This window comes from Ziziphus jujuba, chromosome 1 (genome assembly GCF_031755915.1).
Source record: "Ziziphus jujuba cultivar Dongzao chromosome 1, ASM3175591v1".
Classification (NCBI taxonomy): domain Eukaryota; kingdom Viridiplantae; phylum Streptophyta; class Magnoliopsida; order Rosales; family Rhamnaceae; genus Ziziphus; species Ziziphus jujuba.
Genome location: NC_083379.1, coordinates 30,812,832 through 30,832,406, shown reverse-complemented (window position 1 = coordinate 30,832,406; position 19,575 = coordinate 30,812,832). Strand labels below are relative to the sequence as shown.

The window sequence follows — 19,575 nt, the reverse complement described above, 5'->3', positions numbered from 1 at the left end:
AAATAGAGCAGAACAGGTTCCCATTCACGTGATGATTAAAACCAAAATTGAATTAAGAGGGATTAAAACCATAACTTGTTCTGTTTCTCATAAAACCTAAAACCACACTTGCATATGAAAATGTGGCCCAAGTTTTACAATTTAGCTGGGGAACCATAATTCTTATTTTTATTAAAAAAAAAAAAAAGAAGCAGAAGAACCCATAAATTAATAACCTTTCTTCGTTGGTCTGCACTGGTACTAATAAAAGGACAAGCTTCTTTTGTCTACTTCTGTATGCTATAAATACCATTACTTTTCACTGCCATATATACTGCTAATGACTTGTCTAATGTATCCAACTTCCATAAATTTATAAAAATATATATATATTTAAAAAAAGAAGATTTTGATAGAGGGGGTCGATGCATGTCAGGTTTCCAAAGCATGCATGTAAGCTTCATTTGTGAAGCTACCAAATAAGGGAAAAGGGCATAATAAGCATTAGTAGTACTATATAAAAAGCTGGTTTTATCACTAGCCATTAGTCATTATCATGGTCTATTTATATCTATTTTATACAGCTCAAAAAGTTCGAGTGTGAATATATTCCTCAAGTTTAAAGGCAATGGATTTGGAAAATAGAAAGATATCATTGGTCTCCTCCAAGATTTGCCATAATTTCATATAGATTTTAATAAAATTATTTTTAATCACGTACCTCTCAGGTTATTTATCCAATTTATTCATTTTTTTTTTTTAATGTTTCCACTTCTTTTAAAATGGAAGATTACGAGTCATTGATCATTTTTGGTAGTGGAAGGGAGCAATTTTAAGGTTCTAATTTCTATGTGAGAAGTCATTTAAAATAATCCACCCCAGCCTCTCCACATGTATACTCCACCTATATTTGTTTTATTTTATTTTATTTTTTCTTTTATCTTCTTTCCTCTCACTTTTTGTTCTCCTCGATAGTAGAAAAAGTAGAGAACTACTCTCCTCCAAACCAATCACCAACTGGATGAAGATTATTTTGGAGTCTAGGGTTGTTAATGAATTTCAGATCGGTTTTTATTAATTCTTTTTCAATGCCCACTGTTGTTTAGTGTTTTCAAATTGTGCTCTTTTTCTTTGTTCCTCGTTTCTTTATGAACATGAGAATCAGATTTGTAAATATGTTTGAAGATTTATTAAATTTCATTTTTAGTTTGGTAAATAAAACATATAAAAGCATAAATTTATTTGTCAAAGAAAGATAGACAAAAAAGTTTGATTATTTAAAAGAATATTGAAAGAGGAGAATCATGACTTGAATGTAGAGTTTAGTTTTTTGGAAAGAAAAGAATACTGTTTTTTTGTTAATACCGCTTAAATTAAATTATTGAAAAAAAAAAAAAGAAGAAGAAGAAGAAGAGAAGAAGGTGGATTTTTTATTAAATTAATGGGATTAGGTGAGACACATGGAACTTCTTTGTTGGCTATATGCATCCTCATGTAATACAACTTGGTATACTGTGTGTATCCAAGAATTTCTGCTAATATTTTTAGTTGAAGGGTGTAATTAAACAATAGTAGAAAAGGGTTTGGAATATGTGCAACAAACAAATCCATCATAAAAAAACATATCCCCTAAACCCTTGAAAAATTTGTGCAAGGAAAGTAAGTGATCAAAAACAATTTTGCTAAGGTCTGTGTATTATAATAAACCGCAAAGCAAATCAATGATATTACTCAAAATGAAACTATGTTATTATACCCTTTGACCGTTATTTTGACTAACATGGATAGTCGAGGGGAAATGTAAGTGATGAAAAACAATTTACTGAGGTCTATGTGTAATTATTATTATTATTATTATTATTATTTTGGGGTAATTGGTCCATGTGTAATTATAGCAAGTCTCATAGGAGGTAAATGGTATTTCCCCTTGAAAATATGGTACAAGTTGAGTGGTAATTTCTGGAATTAAAATCTTTGAAAATCCTTGGTAAGCATTGCCCAAGTCTGCATCAATGTCTAAGAAGTTTTTTTCTTGGTCAGTACTGTTTTGGTTGGTTAGAAATTTGGTAAAAGTTTGTGAATCTAAAACCAGGGATGGATCAATATGAACAAGGAAACACTGAAAAGTCACTTTCATGCAACCCCCTTTTTTCACTTTCCTTTTTCCTCCTCCTTACAACCCTTTCTCTCCTTCAATCCTCTTTGCATTGGACAAATAAACTTTCCTCTCCTTTTTTGCTTTTTCCATATTTTTCCTTTTTCCTTCAACATGTTTAACTAGCTATCATCACATTAGAAGCATGTATATGACCGTTAATTGTCTAAAACATAAGTGGTGTCTGTTAATTTCAAAATAAAAGGCACAGGTCTTTAACATGTCGAAGAGCATTTTGTTGCCTTTTCTTTTTCTTTGTCAAATTCAATATCCCTTTTAATAAATTTTTTTGGATCGGTTTGTGAAACAATATAATTCCTAGAAATATTACCAACATTTTTAGTATGTTCATCCATGTTAGGAGAAGTCTTTGTCATGACCTTGTCATAGCTTTGAGTCTTATGATTTATAGTAGCACAATGAATATTATTGCATCGTAACATGATGTTCCTAATTCAATAGTATTTTTGAGCCATGAAAAATAAAGCATGTATTATAATCCTATATAGATGAAATGTAGGTCATTAAAAGTTTAAAATACACCATGTACAAACTTGACAGTCCAATTTTGATTGCCCTGACAAAAATCTATTTCCAAGGTCCTTCAACTAGTGTTCCAATTCATTATAAATCATTCAAATAAATAATAAAAATTCAATTGAAAACCATATTTTAAAGAAGAAAAAAGGAAAAAAAGAAAAATCAAAATAGCAGTAAGGATCAGATAAAGAGTATATATTCATTACCTTGAAGCACTTTGAAGTATATGGTGACTGATGAGGATTAACTAAGCACATAAAAAGTGACTTGTTGATGAACACAATCCACTTCAACCGAAAGAAATGGAGACAAGTGTGAAATAAAAGATGAAATGACCAAAAAAGGTGAAATCTTGTACAGCAAGCTCACCTTCCTCTTCTTCCCAAAAGAACATAAATAAATAAATAAATAAATAAAAGTAAAAAAAAAAAAAAAAAAAAGAAAAAAAAGAAACCCACGAACTAAGGTAAGGAATCACTGCTATGGTCAAGATTTTAGGTCCTTCAGGGACACAAAAGGCTCTGCTCATCATATATGATAGAGATAAAGGCGACTTCTTTTTTATCAATACGTCTTGTCTTTTTCCCTTTACCTTCTCTGCACCTGCTTCTGTCATTTCATAAGCTAATTGAATCCCCCACAAACGCCTAATTTTGTCCTTATAATTTACCTTTATTTAATTTGCTTACAAAATAAGAATGTCTCTACATTTTTTAGAAAGCTGTCCAAACACTTTTAAAACATTGCTTTTGAGTTTGAAAAGCCAGTAATAGCATCTTATAAACAGGGCTTAATTCTTTTTTTTTTTTTTTTTTTTCCTCCTTATTATGAATTTCTTCAGCTTAATTCTTTTCTGTTAGGAATATTTCTTCAGCTTCTAGTAAATTTATAAGAGAGAATGTAAAATTTGAGTAGCAAGGTAATCCAATTCAACATCATTATGTGACTGACAGCTAAAACCAGTTTAGAAAAACTTATATATATATATATTATATTTTCTTCTCTATGCTCTTTGAACGTATTATGTAAGCCTACTTAAGAAATTTTTGTTGCAGTATAGGAAGGAAACAGCAAAAAGGAATGAATGTCATGATTAACACAATGCCTCTATTCTCCATGGTATACTAACCTGATCTTTTCACTGGTACCATAATCATGACTTAAGATTCCCTTCACATTATTTTTAATGCAAAACCATTATGCACCATGATTATTACAAAAGGTTTAACTTAATGAGGACTTACTTAAAACTCGAAAGAAAACAGTTAAGAGCACTTCCACATAACTATTATCATTTAATTTTCTATATATACACGCATTTATATATATCCCCAGCAAAATTTATAAGCATATATTCATAGTATATATATATAGATATAATTTTATTACGTGAATTTAGATGCTCATCGTAAGATGGGTACGTGTGAAGTCTTCCGTAATTGGTGGACTATACATGCCTCTCCACATTGTGAGAATTTGGAAGAAAAAATTTCCATTCTTTCTTAGCCTCTTCAATTTTGTCCACAGCTCAGTAGAGGACCTTGCCTACATTAGCAAAATTATATTATATTATTTATATATATATATTATATTATATTATATTATATTATATGCATGTTTATATTTGTGACAAAAACAAGCCACCTTGAAATTCAGCAATTTGCTTTAACCCATCAAACCGAAAGTGACCACACAAGACACCTTTATTATTTGTATAACATAAACATGGATATTGATGATTTTGGTTTATGTCCCACACACTGTCCAAATTCCAATTCAAAAATTTAGCCACAGCAGCTAGGTTATTGGATTCTCAAAAGGAAAAAAAGAAGGAAAAGATGCTCTTTGATGTGAAAACTTTATTCCCTAATGGCCAACACCATCCAAATAAACAAACACACAAAGGACCCTTCTTGCTCCCAAAAGCAACCCAATAGTATTCTCATATCAACTAATCATGAACACTCATTCCCCCTCCTTTTGTGCACCATTTCCCTAGTCCCCATGCATGGCCTCAGTCAGCAAAACAATTATACACCTTGTTATAATCTGACACAATTTTCTTAACCTGGGTGTCTCTAAATTGTCCCTCTTTCTTCGCTGCAAGTTCCAATGGAGATTTTCCATTGTTTGTACTCTCAACTTCTTGCTGCTTCAATTTTCTTTCTAGCGGTTTCTGCAGTTGATATCTACTCAGAAGCCCTTCTGAGCTTAAAATCTGAGTTTATAGATGATCAAGAAAGTCTGAGTGACTGGTCTGTGCCTTCTGGAGCAAACCCATCTGGGAAAATCTATGCTTGTTCTTGGTCTGGTGTCACTTGTAATCTAAATTCTACCAGTGTCATCGGTTTAGACTTGTCCATGAAGAATCTTGGTGGTGCAATGTCTGGGAAGCAGTTCAATGCCTTTACTGAGCTTGTTGATCTCAACCTGAGTTACAACTCATTCTCTGGTCAGATTCCTTTGGGAATTTTCAACCTCAGCAGTCTTAGAACCTTGGATATTAGCAGAAACAATTTTTCTGGCCACTTCCCTGCTGGTGCCTCTGGACTTCACAACCTGGTTGTGCTTGATGCTTTCAGCAACAGCTTTTCAGGTCCATTGCCTGTAGATTTTTCACAGCTTGAAAAGCTTAAGGTTCTCAATTTAGCTGGGAGTTATTTCAGGGGACCAATCCCATCAGAATATGGTTCTTTTAAGAGCCTTGAGTTCCTTCATCTTGCTGGGAATTTACTTAGTGGAAGCATACCATCAGAACTGGGGAAGCTCAAAACAATCACACACATGGAGATTGGCTACAACTCTTACCAGGGAAGCATTCCTTGGCAATTGGGCAACATGAGCGAGCTTCAGTATCTTGATATTGCTGATGCAAACCTCTCTGGCTCAATACCAAAGGAACTCAGCAATCTCACCAAGCTTGAGTCACTGTTTCTCTTCAGAAACCAGCTCACTGGGTTCATACCAGAAGATTTTGGCAGAATTGGGAGTCTTGCAAGCTTGGATCTTTCTGACAACCTAATCTCTGGGCCAATCCCTGACAGCTTTTCAGAGTTGAAAAATCTGAGACTGTTGAGTCTTATGTACAACAACATGAATGGCACGGTTCCTCAAGGAATTGCAGAGCTTCCATCTCTGGAAACTCTTCTAATATGGAACAACTACTTCAATGGGATGCTACCAGAGGGCTTGGGCAGGAACTCCAAACTCAAATGGGTGGATGTTTCCACAAACACTTTCGTTGGCAAAATTCCACCAGATATCTGTGTAAACGGTATGCTGTTTAAGTTGATCCTGTTTTCTAATAACTTTACTGGTGGTCTTTCTCCATCTCTCTCAAATTGTTCTTCACTTGTTCGTCTTAGACTCGAAGATAACTCGTTCTCAGGTGAGATCCCCTTAAAATTTAGTCATCTTCCTGATATCACATATGTCGACCTATCCAGGAATCAGTTTACCGGAGGGATCCCATCAGATTTATCTCAAGCTTACAATCTTCAATACTTTAACATCTCTGGTAATCCACAGTTAGGTGGGATAATTCCAGCAAAAACATGGACTTCGCCACTTCTTCAGAATTTTTCAGCATCTTCTTGTGGTATCTCGGGCCCACTTCCTCCATTCCAAGTATGTAAATCCATTTCTGTGATTGAACTGAGCATGAACAATTTATTTGGAGCTCTACCAATAAGTATTTCCAAATGCCAAAGTCTTGAGAGTATTGCTTTAGCAAACAACAATTTATCAGGTCAGATACCTGAAGAGCTTGCAAGTCTTCCTGCTCTTGGTGTCATAGACTTGTCCCACAATAGTTTTAGTGGACCAATACCAGCAAAGTTCAGATATTCTTCAAGCTTACAACTTCTGAATGTGTCCTTCAATGATATCTCTGGTTCAATTCCCTCTGAAAGGTTATTTAAAACAATGGGTAGCAGTGCATTTACTGGAAATCCAAAGCTATGTGGTTCACCTCTGCAATCATGTTCTGGTTCAATAGCAATATTTGGAAGCAAAGGCACTGGGAAGCTTATATGGGTTGTTCTACTGTGTGCCGGTGTGGTCATGTTCACAGCATTGTCCATACTGGCCGTGTTTTATTTTCGAAGAGCCAAGCAAGGTCAATGGAATATGATCTCCTATAGTGGACTTCCTCGATTTACAGTGAATGATGTTTTGAGGAGCTTCAGTTCTACAGAATCAGTGGATGCCATGCCATCACCATCGGGTTCAGTATGCAAAGCAGTTCTGCCTACAGGAATAACAGTTTCAGTGAAGAAGATCGAATGGGAAGCGAAGAAGATGAGGGATATGTCAGAATTTATTACCCAAATAGGAAATGTTAGGCATAAGAACTTGGCAAGATTACTGGGACTTTGCTACAACAAGCATCTGGCTTATCTCTTGTATGATTATCTGCCCAATGGAAGTCTGTCTGAGAGGATTGGAATGAGAAGGGAATGGGCAGCCAAATACAAAATTGTGATGGGCATTGCAAGGGGATTATGCTTCCTTCACCATGACTGCTATCCTGCAATTCCACATGGAGATTTGAAATCAAGCAACATAGTCTTTGATGAAAATATGGAACCCCATTTAGCAGAATTTGGATTCAAATATCTGCTAGAGGGCTCATTACCAGCTTCATCTTCCAAGAGAGAAACAGGTACGGTTAACAATTATGTTCCTTCATGAACTTAATATACAAATATCAGTAGGTGCTTTACTCTCAAAACTTCTCTTTCTTAATCTCAAATAGACAAATTAAGTTTTCCCATCAATAGTTCTATTGCCAAAGTATAGAGAATTCCTTAAAAAATCACCAAGATTTTAATACAAAGCAAAAATAGAAAATTAGTTCTGTTATCTAAACCACAGAAATAATTCGTCTCTTTTGCCTACAGTGGAAGTGCAGTAATACTTGGGAAAAAAATAATTTGAGCTTTCCTTCCTAGTCTTTTTTGGAGAATCAGAAATAATTTCTATAAATTCGTTTCAATTTCTTTTATCAGGTGAATTCAGCAGTGCCATAAAGGAGGAGCTATGCATGGATATATACAGCTTTGGGGAGATCATACTGGAAATTCTAACGAACGGCAGGTTGACAAATGCAGGGGCAAGTGTGCAGGGCAAGCCAAAGGAAGTTCTTTTGACAGATATTTACAGTGAGAATGAAGTAGGTTCTAGCAATTCAGTGCAGGAGGAGATCAAACTAGTACTTGAAGTTGCTTTTCTTTGTACTCAAAGCAGGTCATATGATAGGCCAACCATGGAAGATGCATTGAAACTTCTATCAGGGTTAAAGCCACAAAGAAAGTAACTGAAACTTTTTGAAGCAGCAGGGCTTTGATTTTGGCTGCACATTGCTATATATATATATATATATATACGGAGGCATAACATATACAGCAAATAGTTAACTTATAACACTGGTTGTTTGTAGTTGATTTGTTTTTTTTTTTTGGGGTAATTTTGTAGTTAATTTGTTTAATAGCTTTGTTTATGTCATATTTTATAATTGTTCTGTTTTATACTTGTTCCACGTAAGTTTGTGTATTTTAAATCCAGTAGGAAATTTAATGGCTGCAAGAAAAAATAAAAAACTCTGTTTGAAGCAAAAGCTTTTACAGTGATTAGGAGCTTATTTCCTGCACCATATCTGAATCACTTTCCAGTCCCTAACAGCTTTCAGAAAAGTCCTACCTTCACCCATGAAAAATCAAAGTCGAGATCGAAAAATCATTACTGTACTAAAAAATAATCAAATGAATCAGGTTTACAAGAAAAAATAGCAAACTCCAGAAGAGATTATTGAGATGCAGTCCATTCCATATTTCCATGAATACCCAAGTCATGTAACAGAAATTGGGTACTAAAACCTCTTTTAAATACCACTAGAAAATTAATGGTAATTGTAGGAATAAAAAACATAGCAATTTAAAACAGATCATTAGCTGCTCTAACTTCTGCTTACTATTTGACCCATGTTCTGAATCATTGTCAAATTCACAAAAAAGCTCCCAAAACTGATTCAGAAAACTAGCTGCAAAGTGTGCAGAAAGAATTACAAAGCGAAATCCAATAAAATAGAACTTGGTTCTACAAAATGAATAAAGAATTTGTCATTCTTTGCAACATTATGATCACAAAATATACATTCTGTTGACAATTCAACAGAGTTTGAACAACCAAATACAACTAAACCATTTCAACTGGAGTTGAACTTCAAACCAAGAGCCTTAACAACACCCTCAAAGCTATCAAACCTATCACTCACCAATTCAACTCCAACACCGAGCCTCTCCGCTCCGGCCGCCGTCACAGGACCATGAGCCGCCACTACCAGTTCTGGCCACCTCTGCTTCACCGTCTTCCAATCCAGTCTGAATTGCTTCAAGCCCTTCAACAGCCCCTCCACCTCAGCTGTGCTGGTGAACACTATGGCGTCCAACTCTCCCTCCTCCAATCTCTGCACCACTTCCTTCGCACACTCTTCCCCCGCCCACCGTGTCTCGTACGCATTCACTCTAACCGGAACCCAACCGTTTGACTCCAGCTCCCTCAGAAAATCCGGAACCACCGGAGGCTCTTCCAGCCCCACCACCACCGGTATCGGACACAGAACCCTCCGGCCAATCCCCTCTCCTAGAGCCTTCACAAGGCCGCTCGGCGTGGCCTTCGGAGGGACCAGGATTCTAATCCGGTTCGAATTCGAGCACAGTTTAGCCACGAAGTCGCTGTCGATGAGCTCCGAGTCCTTGCCCAGTGCAGCGATGGTAAATGCATCGCCGGAAGGGGACAGAGGAGGTTCTTCGATAGCAGTGATGGCGTGACAAAGCGCGGTGATTGAGGTCCGGGAAGTGAAGGCAATGGCGGAGAAATGGCGGAGGGAGTGGGGAGAGAGGTAGGGTTTGAGAGCGGAGATGGTGGAGGGAGTGGGCTCGACGACGAGAGTTGGGGAAGAGAGTGGGACGAAGCCATTGAGGGAGAGGAGGTTGGAAAGCCTGGTGGCGTAGTTGGGAGGCGTCGTGAATGCCACCATTGGCTTGGTGGAGTGGGCCAGAGCCGGTGGTTCATGCATGGCCGCCATGTTTATGGAGCTCATCCGCATGGTTGTGTCCGTGGGAGACTTTGCTTACCATCATTACTACATGATATATTAATTATTTAAAACTTTCATTTTTTTATATTATTTTAAAAAATATTTTTTTATTTAATTTTAATTGGACTTAAATACATAGAAAATCCTGGATCTCAAACTTTTGAGAAATTCCATTTTCATTCACTGTCCTATCTTGGATTACAATTCATTACAAACACAAAAAGAAATATATAAAAAAAATAAATAATACACAAAAAAGAAGAATTAAAAAAAATTTACAGAACTAGAAATAAGAAAAAGAGAAAAAAAAGAAAAAAAGAAAAATCATGAGCACTTGGAAGATGAAACATATCAGTTAAAGCTTTTGTTTATGATTGAATGCTTCAAGATTCCTTAGTCTTGATCATGGGATATAGTAAAATCAGGCACCTCTTCTATATTCCCTGCAGGCTAATGGGGATTTTCAAAGGAGAGATTAGTTGGGCAAAAATAAGTAGATATTGAAAGTCAGTATACATACATACATATATATACATATATATATATATATATATATATATATAGAACTACCTGCCATATTTGCAGTAGACGCCACAGCAAAAAATCAATGATCATAACCAAGCAAAAAAGCTTCCCTGCCCATGCTCCACATGAAAGGTACCTATTCCATATTCTATGTAATTAGCAACTTTTCCAAACTCCTCTAGCATCAAGATAAATGTATCAGGAAGTTTATGTGACCAAGGGTATTATGAAATAAAGGAAATAAGATGCTGTCTAGATTATTTTGTTTTTAAGTACAGGTAGTGATCATAATAAAAATCCATATACAAGAGCTGGTTCCCATAACAGACATCTATTTGAGCATCTAACTTTCAATAGCCTACCGTGAAAGTCGTTCTAGAAGATTTTGATTTGAGCATTTCAAAGCACGATCATACACAATCTCTGTCCTTCGGGCAACATCATGCCAATTGTAGAGTTCTTTCATCTAGAAGCAATTATAGAATCAAAGAGAGCATAACTAACCAATGTTCAAGTAGTTGACACATTCATAAAGATTTGTTTATACCATAAAATATACTCACACGGTTGTGCATGATTTGCGGATCAATCTTGGGAAGTATAGATATTGCCTTCTTGATTGCTTGTACCATATCACCAGGATCTGGTTTAGCTAGTACAATCATATCATCTGGTAGAACCTACAGCCAGTCAGGGGATTAGCTATATAAACTATGTAAGGACATTCCTGGATGTTAGGTTATTTTAAGAAACATGTAATTTCCACAAAGTTGAACGTAAAGAAGCAAATTTACATTGTTAACAAGCTAAGAGGAGAATGTTTCATATTACACACCTCTGGGACACCTCCTACGCGTGTACTAACTGTCAATAATCCACAACTAGCAGCCTCTAATATGGCTATGCAAAAGGCCTCTGTTAAAGAACTGCAACAGGCAATAAACAGGATCCAACAGAAATGAAAACCCTAAAACAACCGTGTCTTGGTACAAAAGAAATCATTCATGTATGCATTTGAGATTACAACAAACAAAATTATAATGTATCCCATATTTAAGTACCTGTTTAAGAATATATGGCCAGAAATAAGGACAGATCGCACTAGGGCATGTGGTACAGCACCCAACATTTCAACTCGATCTTGAAGAGAATGTTTCTCCCTCATCTCTTCTAACCGCACACGTTTAGGTCCATCTCCCCCAACAATGAAACGAACCTTATCATACATTTCTGAATGAGATGAGAAGCCATGAAAATTATCACATCCCATGATGTTAATAAATTAAAGTATCCTGAATCATTCTTTTCTTTAGTAACAAGGAGAGCATCTTCATTAGGCTATATACATGCTATCACTGAAAGATATGAATATATCAAGAGAACATCATGATATATACATTAATATCCTTGACAAATATCAACGTCCACCATAAGCAGTTTGAAAACCTTAAGAAATGCAATATTTTCACTAAATAATCAGAATATCATAAAATATTCAACTAGACAAATAGAAACATAGAAGCAAAAGCTAAATTGCAAACAGAGCATGTTGCAACAAGTAAACAAATCTCTAACAATAAGTCATACATCCACAAGAATATAATACCTGATTAATCAATAAAATGGAAGAAATCAATTTAGAGTATCAATTTTCTTATATCCATACCTAACTTTCAGACTTCCTCGCTTTCTTGTTCAAATAAATTTTGGTACCTTACCTCATGTAACTTTAATACAATGTAATAGAGGCTGCTACCTTAGAATTACCATCCTATAGCTTAAAAACATTTAATGACATACAACATATGACCTCCAAACATGATTTGCAATGGATTAAAAGCATAGTTCATTCTGATTCCACATCAAGGAAGATAACCAAACATACACTACATGCCAACGAGTGTCAATCAAAATTGCATAAGCAATATGGTGCTTCATAACTCACATTGGGATATAGACGGCAGACTTCTGGAATAACTTCAACCAGCAGATCCGCACCCTTCCGGTAAACCAATCTACTTATAACGATGATAATAATTTCATTACCACTTGGTCTCAGTGGAGCAGGCTTGAACATTGCTGTATCAACAGCATTAGGTATTACAAAAACCTTTTCTGGTGGCAAACCTGATCGTAGCACTGTGTTTTCTTTACTTGTATGAGAGACACAGATGGCCTGACTTACATCCGCTAAAGTAAACTGCAATACCTTGTTCATGTGGATGCTCCCCACATCAGCAAAACCATAGAGTGAATGATCAGTAAACACAACCTTATACCCCATAGTTCGAGCATGCATCAAAGCTTCATGACAAAGTGTTGAGAAAGCCTGATGCCCATGTACCAACGATATCTTTTCTCGAATAAGGATAGTCCTAATAATCGGTAGAGTCCCATAGAAAGTTGGTAATGTATTCTGCATAAGGAAGGGTTTCCATGGTAAGTAGTAAACTTTCAGTCCACCAGTCATATATCTCACCCCAGAACGAGTTCCATAAGCATGAGTCATAACTACCACCTGAACAATCCAACAGATATTAGGTCCATAAATATCATCTTCTTGAAAACCTTTACGGGGACCTCAACCTGATCATGAGGCACCTATTACTACATAAACAGCAAGCTGGCACATCCACTTGGTTTTCATAGCAAAGCAATAAAAAATGGAAAAGACAGTAAGCAAGTCCAAAATTATTCTTTCAACGCACTAACCTACAAACAAGTGGCTATATCATATACACAAGAATGTGTGCAAATACACAGACAAATTACTTGTATACTTAAAACAGAATAAAAGCACTCAGCACGTAAACAAACTGAAAGATCTTGTCTATTCTCAGACCTTGTGACCAAGCTTCAGCAGGCATTGAGAGAGATAGTAGATGTGATTTTCCACGCCACCAAAGTTGGGGTAGAAAAAATCCGAGACCATCAGAATTCTATGCCTTTTCTTCTGGTCACCCATTAGATTATCCCAACAGCCTTCAAACAGAGTTTTGTTTACAACTTTTCCATTAAATCTTAGCTCTAGTTATCTGGTTTTCAAGAAAACAACAAATAATAGTCAGTTAGTTTTAAATAAATCCCAAGTTTCTTGTTACCAAAATGTAAAGGAGGAAAACCCATCTCAGAAATAAAGGTCAATCCTAAGTTTCGTGGATCCAAACACACACAAACAGTCAAAAACTGGAAAACTGCAACAAACAATACAGAGGAAGGACACTGCATTGTGATGAATACAACAATTGAAAATTAACCGGGACAGGTGGTGCAATCAATGGCTTTTACCAAATTCTACTGCATTAATTTCTATAAAGATCATACTACATACTACATTCAATCCTATAAAATAAAAATAACACAAACAAACAAACAAAGAAAATACCTTCAAGTAAAAGACGGAGGAGGGTTAATCAAGTAAAAGGGTTTGAGAAGTAGAATTGGGAGATTAGGTGTCGATGCAGGTGAGGAGGTAAGGGAAGGCTCTGGTTATCAATCAGCTTTGCTGTCGCTGAATTGGTGAACAAAAAGGCTGAAGTATTATCTACAGTGGCTGGACAAGCAGAGAAGACGGCCGGAGATGGTGAGGCCGCTGGATTAATTTGGATCAACGGCCAAGGTGAGAGGTAGTGATGCTATGCGAACTACCACATGAAGATTCAATGATTTTGTGTTTTATATTTTATTTCCATAATTAACACTTTTGGCACAAATGGAAAGGTAAGACTATACAAAACTTTCCAAAGCATCGTATGGGACGGTTTTTTTCTTTTTGTTTTTAATCATTCCAAGCAACAACTAAAAAAACCTACCATAAATATGTTAAAAAAAATAAAAATAATATAAAAATATATGGTCTCGTATTTGATATATAATATTGTATAGATTAGAATTCATTGTATTCAAATGATTTGTATATTTTAATACTATATATAATGTCTGATATTGTGATGCATCATATTATATTTGTATTAAAATAAACATATCCATATTTAATGATATCCAAATTTATATATTTTATTATTACAATAAAATTATTATTATTATTATTTCTGTCCTATTTATTATTCATATAGCTTTTATTAATACTTCCTTATTTTTTGGGTAAAGTTTGATGATAATTTCATGGTGTTGGACTTTGGCAACCAAAAAGGCCAAAAAAAAAAAAAAAAGTTTTATAAGATATTCAATAGTTGAAGTTTTTATCTTGCTAAGCTTCATGCGAAGGGACTTTACCAAAATAAATAAATAAATAAATAAAAATAAAAAGCTTCATAAGGAATTCGGTGACCGAAGTTTCTCTATCTTGCAAAGCTTCATTTGAAAGGAAGGTCACTTGAATAGAAGAGATTCCATGTTACAGAAGCTAAGGGAGTTGAGATCTAGCTATGGATGTACAAGAAAGAAAATCTTTGCAAAGCCTATTTTTACCTAAAATAAAATAAAAAAAAAGGACCATGTCAATCGCGTATCACGCTTGTCACCACCAATTCAAATAACTCGGTTATTATTCTTGCAATAATCCAATCCAAATCTCCAAACAAAAAAAAATAAATAATAAATAAATACTCAAATCTGATCTACAATTTTATACAAAACGGCTTGAAAACCCCATTTTGAAACTCACTTCCCCTACTTATTGGAACCTTTTACACCAATTCCACCATTAACACAACAGCCGATGCCTATGTCTCCATTGTCTTAATTGCTTATGTCATTGCCGATCAACATTAAGATATCTTACATCAAATCATAATGGCCCGAAAGTGCTTCGGCTTTTCTCTTGTGTGGAAGCTTTATATAATTTAACACCAACCATTTGAGATGTATTAGTTATCCATTATGGACCTTATTGAAAAATGATAAGGATATTTATTACATTAGTCAGCCATTTGCATTACCAAATACTATTGGATAAAATAATATAATAAAATCTCTTAATACGACCTAATACAGGTCGCCAAACGAGATCTAACTCTATGTTTGGATTGAAGGAATAGAAGGGAAGGAAAGGAGAAGAAAATGAAGGAAAGGAGAGAAATTGGCTCTTTCATTTTTACGTGTATTGTTTTCCACTCAAAACTGACTCAAAACGGATGGAAAGGAATAGATTTTAATAATTTTTTTAAACACCATAAAATCACTGTTATTTCTATTATGTAACAATATTTATTACCTTCTATATCCTAACCTTTATTTTTATATGTAAGCTAATTATTAAATCACCCAAAACTATAAAACAATCCGTTCTTGATCTTGCCGTCCAAAATCAAAGCCAGTTAACCTAGTTTCCACATCCTTGTTTAGCACTAGGTATTGTTTTTCGTTCTTTATTGATACATGAATTATCTATCTTTTTTCATTCTTTGAAATATAATCTTTTACATACCACTTATTTTTAAAATTCCTTTTCATTCATCAAGAAATCTTTTATATACGTTTAAATATTTTTAGATAATAAATGGTATGAACAATATTGATAGCTATATTTATCACTTGCTTTTGAAAGTTTAGATGGTTGGCGGCATGAGAGCTGTAATATTGATAGCTTATCACTTGCTTTGAAATCTATGGATAATTGGCAATGGCTTGCTGGATGATTGGGTCATGGGTATTTAGCTTTTATTATTATTATTATTATTTTTTGTCATGCATTTGAACCTTTGATAACTAAACTTGAGATATTATTTTTTGTCATGCATTTGAACCTTTGATAACCAAACTTGAGAAAGAAGTATATATATATATATATATATATATATATATATATGACTTTATTCTATCACAGAAGATCATTTGAAATAAGGGGATAAACCACATTGCCCCTGATAACCAAATTTAAGAAAGAAATATAATATATATGTATATATATATATATATATAATTTGTAATGCAACTTTATCTTTTCATTGTAGTGCTCTTTTTAAATTATTTTTTTTCACAAATTATTAAAATGTCATTGTGCTTGGTTATTACATTATTGGAAATTTGGAATACTAGTATCTGCAAAAGATTATTTATCCTAATCAAAATTTTCATTTGAAAATCTATTTTTGTGTTATTTGATTATGTTTTATGCGTGAGTTTTGGTACACATATATGTTCAGTAACGATGCTCCACGATCTATAGAATGAAAGAGTTTGCTATAATTTTCAGTGATGTATATGTTTAATTGCCACATTGAATTTAAGCCATTCATAAAAGGTTCTAAGATGTTACATTTTCCATGAGGTTGTTAAGTTAGCTTTTCTATGAAAGTTGATCTTTAAAATGTTGTTTATAAAACCTATTAAAACTAGGGTTTTAATTTATATTAGTAAATTTAAACAAAGTAAAGTTGAACAATTTAAATAAAATATCAAATAAAAATTTATTGACCATGGAGACTTATCATTTTAGCAGAATCATCTATTGGTATAATTTACTTATTTAGGGTGCATTAAGTGTTATAAATTTGATTATGTTGCCTATTCTACTTTGTGTATTTTCTCATAATTGATCCATGTGCTAACAATTTTTTTATTTTTTATTTTTTTGTATAGAGTAAGGAAGGTTGTGAACTTGGATGATCACATTGCATCAACGCGTGCTTTACTCAAAGCAAATTGTAGTGTCTTCAAATGTTCATAATAGATCAGTTTTTGTATCGACATTACCTTAACTTCTATGTATGATATATATACATATATATATATATATATATATATATATATATATATATATAATATTATATTACTCAATGACGATATAATATTAATATTTAAGCACAATTTAGTTTAACACATACTTTTTTTCAATAGCTTAAAATGTCAAAAAGATGCTAGTATAATATTAGGCAAATTTTCATAGGTAGATGGATGATCAAGAAAATAGGCAAAAGAAGATTTTATTGTAAATATGGAAGTGAAGCCATCAATTAGATTCTGTACAAGTAATATGTATTATTTTTCATTGGTTAATTCGTGAACGTAGAAAACATGTAGCTTGACCAATTAAATAATCAAAGATTTATAAACAGAAAGTATGTAATAAACTAATGAACCAACTTCAAACTAATGAAATATGTTAAAACATTATTTGTATGGGCCCGAAGCATTTAAAAATGTATATAAAATTCTAGAAGAATATGGTGGCCTTTAACATATGAAATTGGTGACAATTGAATAACAAGTTGCTAAATTTCTTTACATATTATCACATAACATGAAGAATCGCACCATATCTTTTTTCTTTTACTACTTCAGTGAAACCATTAATTGTTATTTTTAGAGAGTTTTGCATTCAATTATTTCTTTAGAAGAACAATTTCTTTGTCAACTTACTAAATTGCAAGTTTCTCCATAAGTAAAAAGTAGCTATAGATTCTTTCCATATTTCATGGTACATATATTTAGCTTTTTAATAAATCTATATTTAAATCTATTTCTATATACACTATTATATTTACTAATATGATAGAATTGTGTTAGGGCAATTGATGGAACATATTTTGGTGTAAAAGTTTCAAAAGAGGTTGCACAAAGGTACCATGGTAGAAAGGTTACTTAGTTTTGAATGTTTTAGTTGCATGTTCATTTGACTTGAGGTTTACATATGTATTATCTGGATGGGAAGGGATTACATCTTATTCAAGGATTATGGAAAATGCACTAACAAGAGAAGATAAATTGATAATTCCTAGTGGTATATTTTAATTGGAAAATTTAAGATAAAGCTTTGTTATACAATTGGAAAAAGTACTATATAGTAATTCTGGTTTTTTTTAATAGAAAAATACTATCTAGTTGATGTTGGACACATGTTAAATAGTGGACTTAGCGTACCATATAGAGGAATTCATTATCATTTCAAAGAGTATTCTTCACATCTACTAGAAAATCCTCGAGAGTTATTCAACCTTCATCATGCATCACTGTGCAATGCAATTGAGAGGGCTTTTGGTGTACATAAAAAAATGTTTTCAAATTATAGTAAGTTCAACTAAGCCTAATTATCCAGCCAACACTCAGTCATCAATTGTTTTTAGTATATAGGAGCCTACATAATTATAGTATCATATTTAAATTTTTTTTGTTTTATTTTGTTTTGTTTGGAATTATTTTTAAGGTATTAAGGTGATCACCAATGGGAAAGAAAACAGATAATAATGATACAACTAAAAGGGATAGATTTTTATGGACACCACAAATGGTGATCATCTTATTGATGCATTGCATACATAACATATCAAATGAAATAAGATTGATAGAAATTTTATATCAAAGGCAAATGAAAATATTCTTGTAGAAGTGTGTTAAAAACTTGGATTGGATATTAGTAAGGATAAAGTGAAAAATTGTCTAAAAGGTTTTAAAACTAATTTTAATGAATGTTATGACTTCTTCCACAAGGGAGGTTTAAGTGGCTTTGCTTGGAACCTAGAGACAAACATTTGGACTATTAGGCCTGAAGTTTGGGAGATTTTGTTAAAGGTATTTTTATAAGTTTACTCTATATATATATATATATATATATTGTATTGCAACATATAATTTTATATTTGTGTATTGTTTTATGTAACTGATTTAATTGTTTTATTTTATCCAAATAAGCAAATCCTAATTTTAAAAAATGACTAAATGCATCTATTGTTAATTATAAGAAATTGGTTGAGCTTTTTCCAAAACATAGGGCAATAGGTGATGTTGTAGAAAGTGCAAAAAGTAAACATAAATGGTGGGAAACTAGAATTGGTGATGATTATGAAATTATTGAAGATATCCATCAATTATTGTCGCAAAATGAAGTCGCTTTGGAGAACTTTGATTGCATGGATGATTATCTAGACAAAATGGTATTTCTGAGAACCTATCTCAAGTATCAACTCATAGTGCACAATTGAAATATAAGAAAAGAAAAGTTTTCAATGTTGAGGATAATGTTGATGAGATGATTAAATCAGTTCATTTAATTGTATTCATCTCAACAATACTATTTTACACTCAAAATGATAATCTAGTAACTTTATTTATTTGTTTTTTTCATTTGGAAACCTAAGTAACTTTAAATATTATGTTTTCATTAGATCAATAATTTATTTTTAAGGTTTTTTTTACAGTGATGCCCCTTAAAATTACAGGAGATTTGCAAATTGCACTCTGAATTTAACATTCACTATCTATACACCCTAAACTCACATATATTTTGCATCATACTCCTTAATCTATATTTTGTCTAGCTTTGGTTGTTAAGTGAAATGAATATGCACTATTAAGTCAGGGTTATAATCAACATTTT

General features: G+C 33.4%; 3 protein-coding genes across 3 annotated transcripts; 1 reads left to right on the top strand and 2 right to left on the bottom strand.

Moving 5' to 3' along the window:
- Positions 1–4,421: 4,421 nt before the first annotated feature.
- Positions 4,422–8,127, top strand: LOC107427245 (leucine-rich repeat receptor-like protein kinase TDR). Its single transcript, XM_016037621.4, has 2 exons — positions 4,422–7,337; positions 7,684–8,127. Exons 1-2 carry the CDS (start codon positions 4,787–4,789, stop codon positions 7,989–7,991), a joined length of 2,859 nt encoding a protein of 952 aa, XP_015893107.2. The 5' UTR covers positions 4,422–4,786; the 3' UTR covers positions 7,992–8,127.
- Positions 8,128–8,728: 601 nt separating this feature from the next.
- LOC125421194 (uncharacterized) lies at positions 8,729–9,782 on the bottom strand. Its single transcript, XM_048469294.2, has one exon. The coding sequence runs from the start codon at positions 9,780–9,782 to the stop codon at positions 8,880–8,882; it is 903 nt and encodes a 300-aa protein (XP_048325251.2). The 3' UTR covers positions 8,729–8,879.
- On the bottom strand, positions 9,630–14,071 carry LOC107427145 (phosphatidylinositol N-acetylglucosaminyltransferase subunit A). The gene is made up of 9 exons (XM_048477372.2): positions 13,684–14,071; positions 13,141–13,333; positions 12,244–12,816; positions 11,360–11,514; positions 11,134–11,224; positions 10,862–10,978; positions 10,661–10,764; positions 10,344–10,434; positions 9,630–10,223 (listed from the first exon to the last, which is right to left on the bottom strand). The coding sequence occupies exons 2-9, from the start codon at positions 13,261–13,263 to the stop codon at positions 10,167–10,169; spliced, it is 1,311 nt and encodes a 436-aa protein (XP_048333329.2). The 5' UTR covers positions 13,264–13,333; positions 13,684–14,071; the 3' UTR covers positions 9,630–10,166.
- Between the last annotated feature and the right edge of the window lie 5,504 nt (positions 14,072–19,575).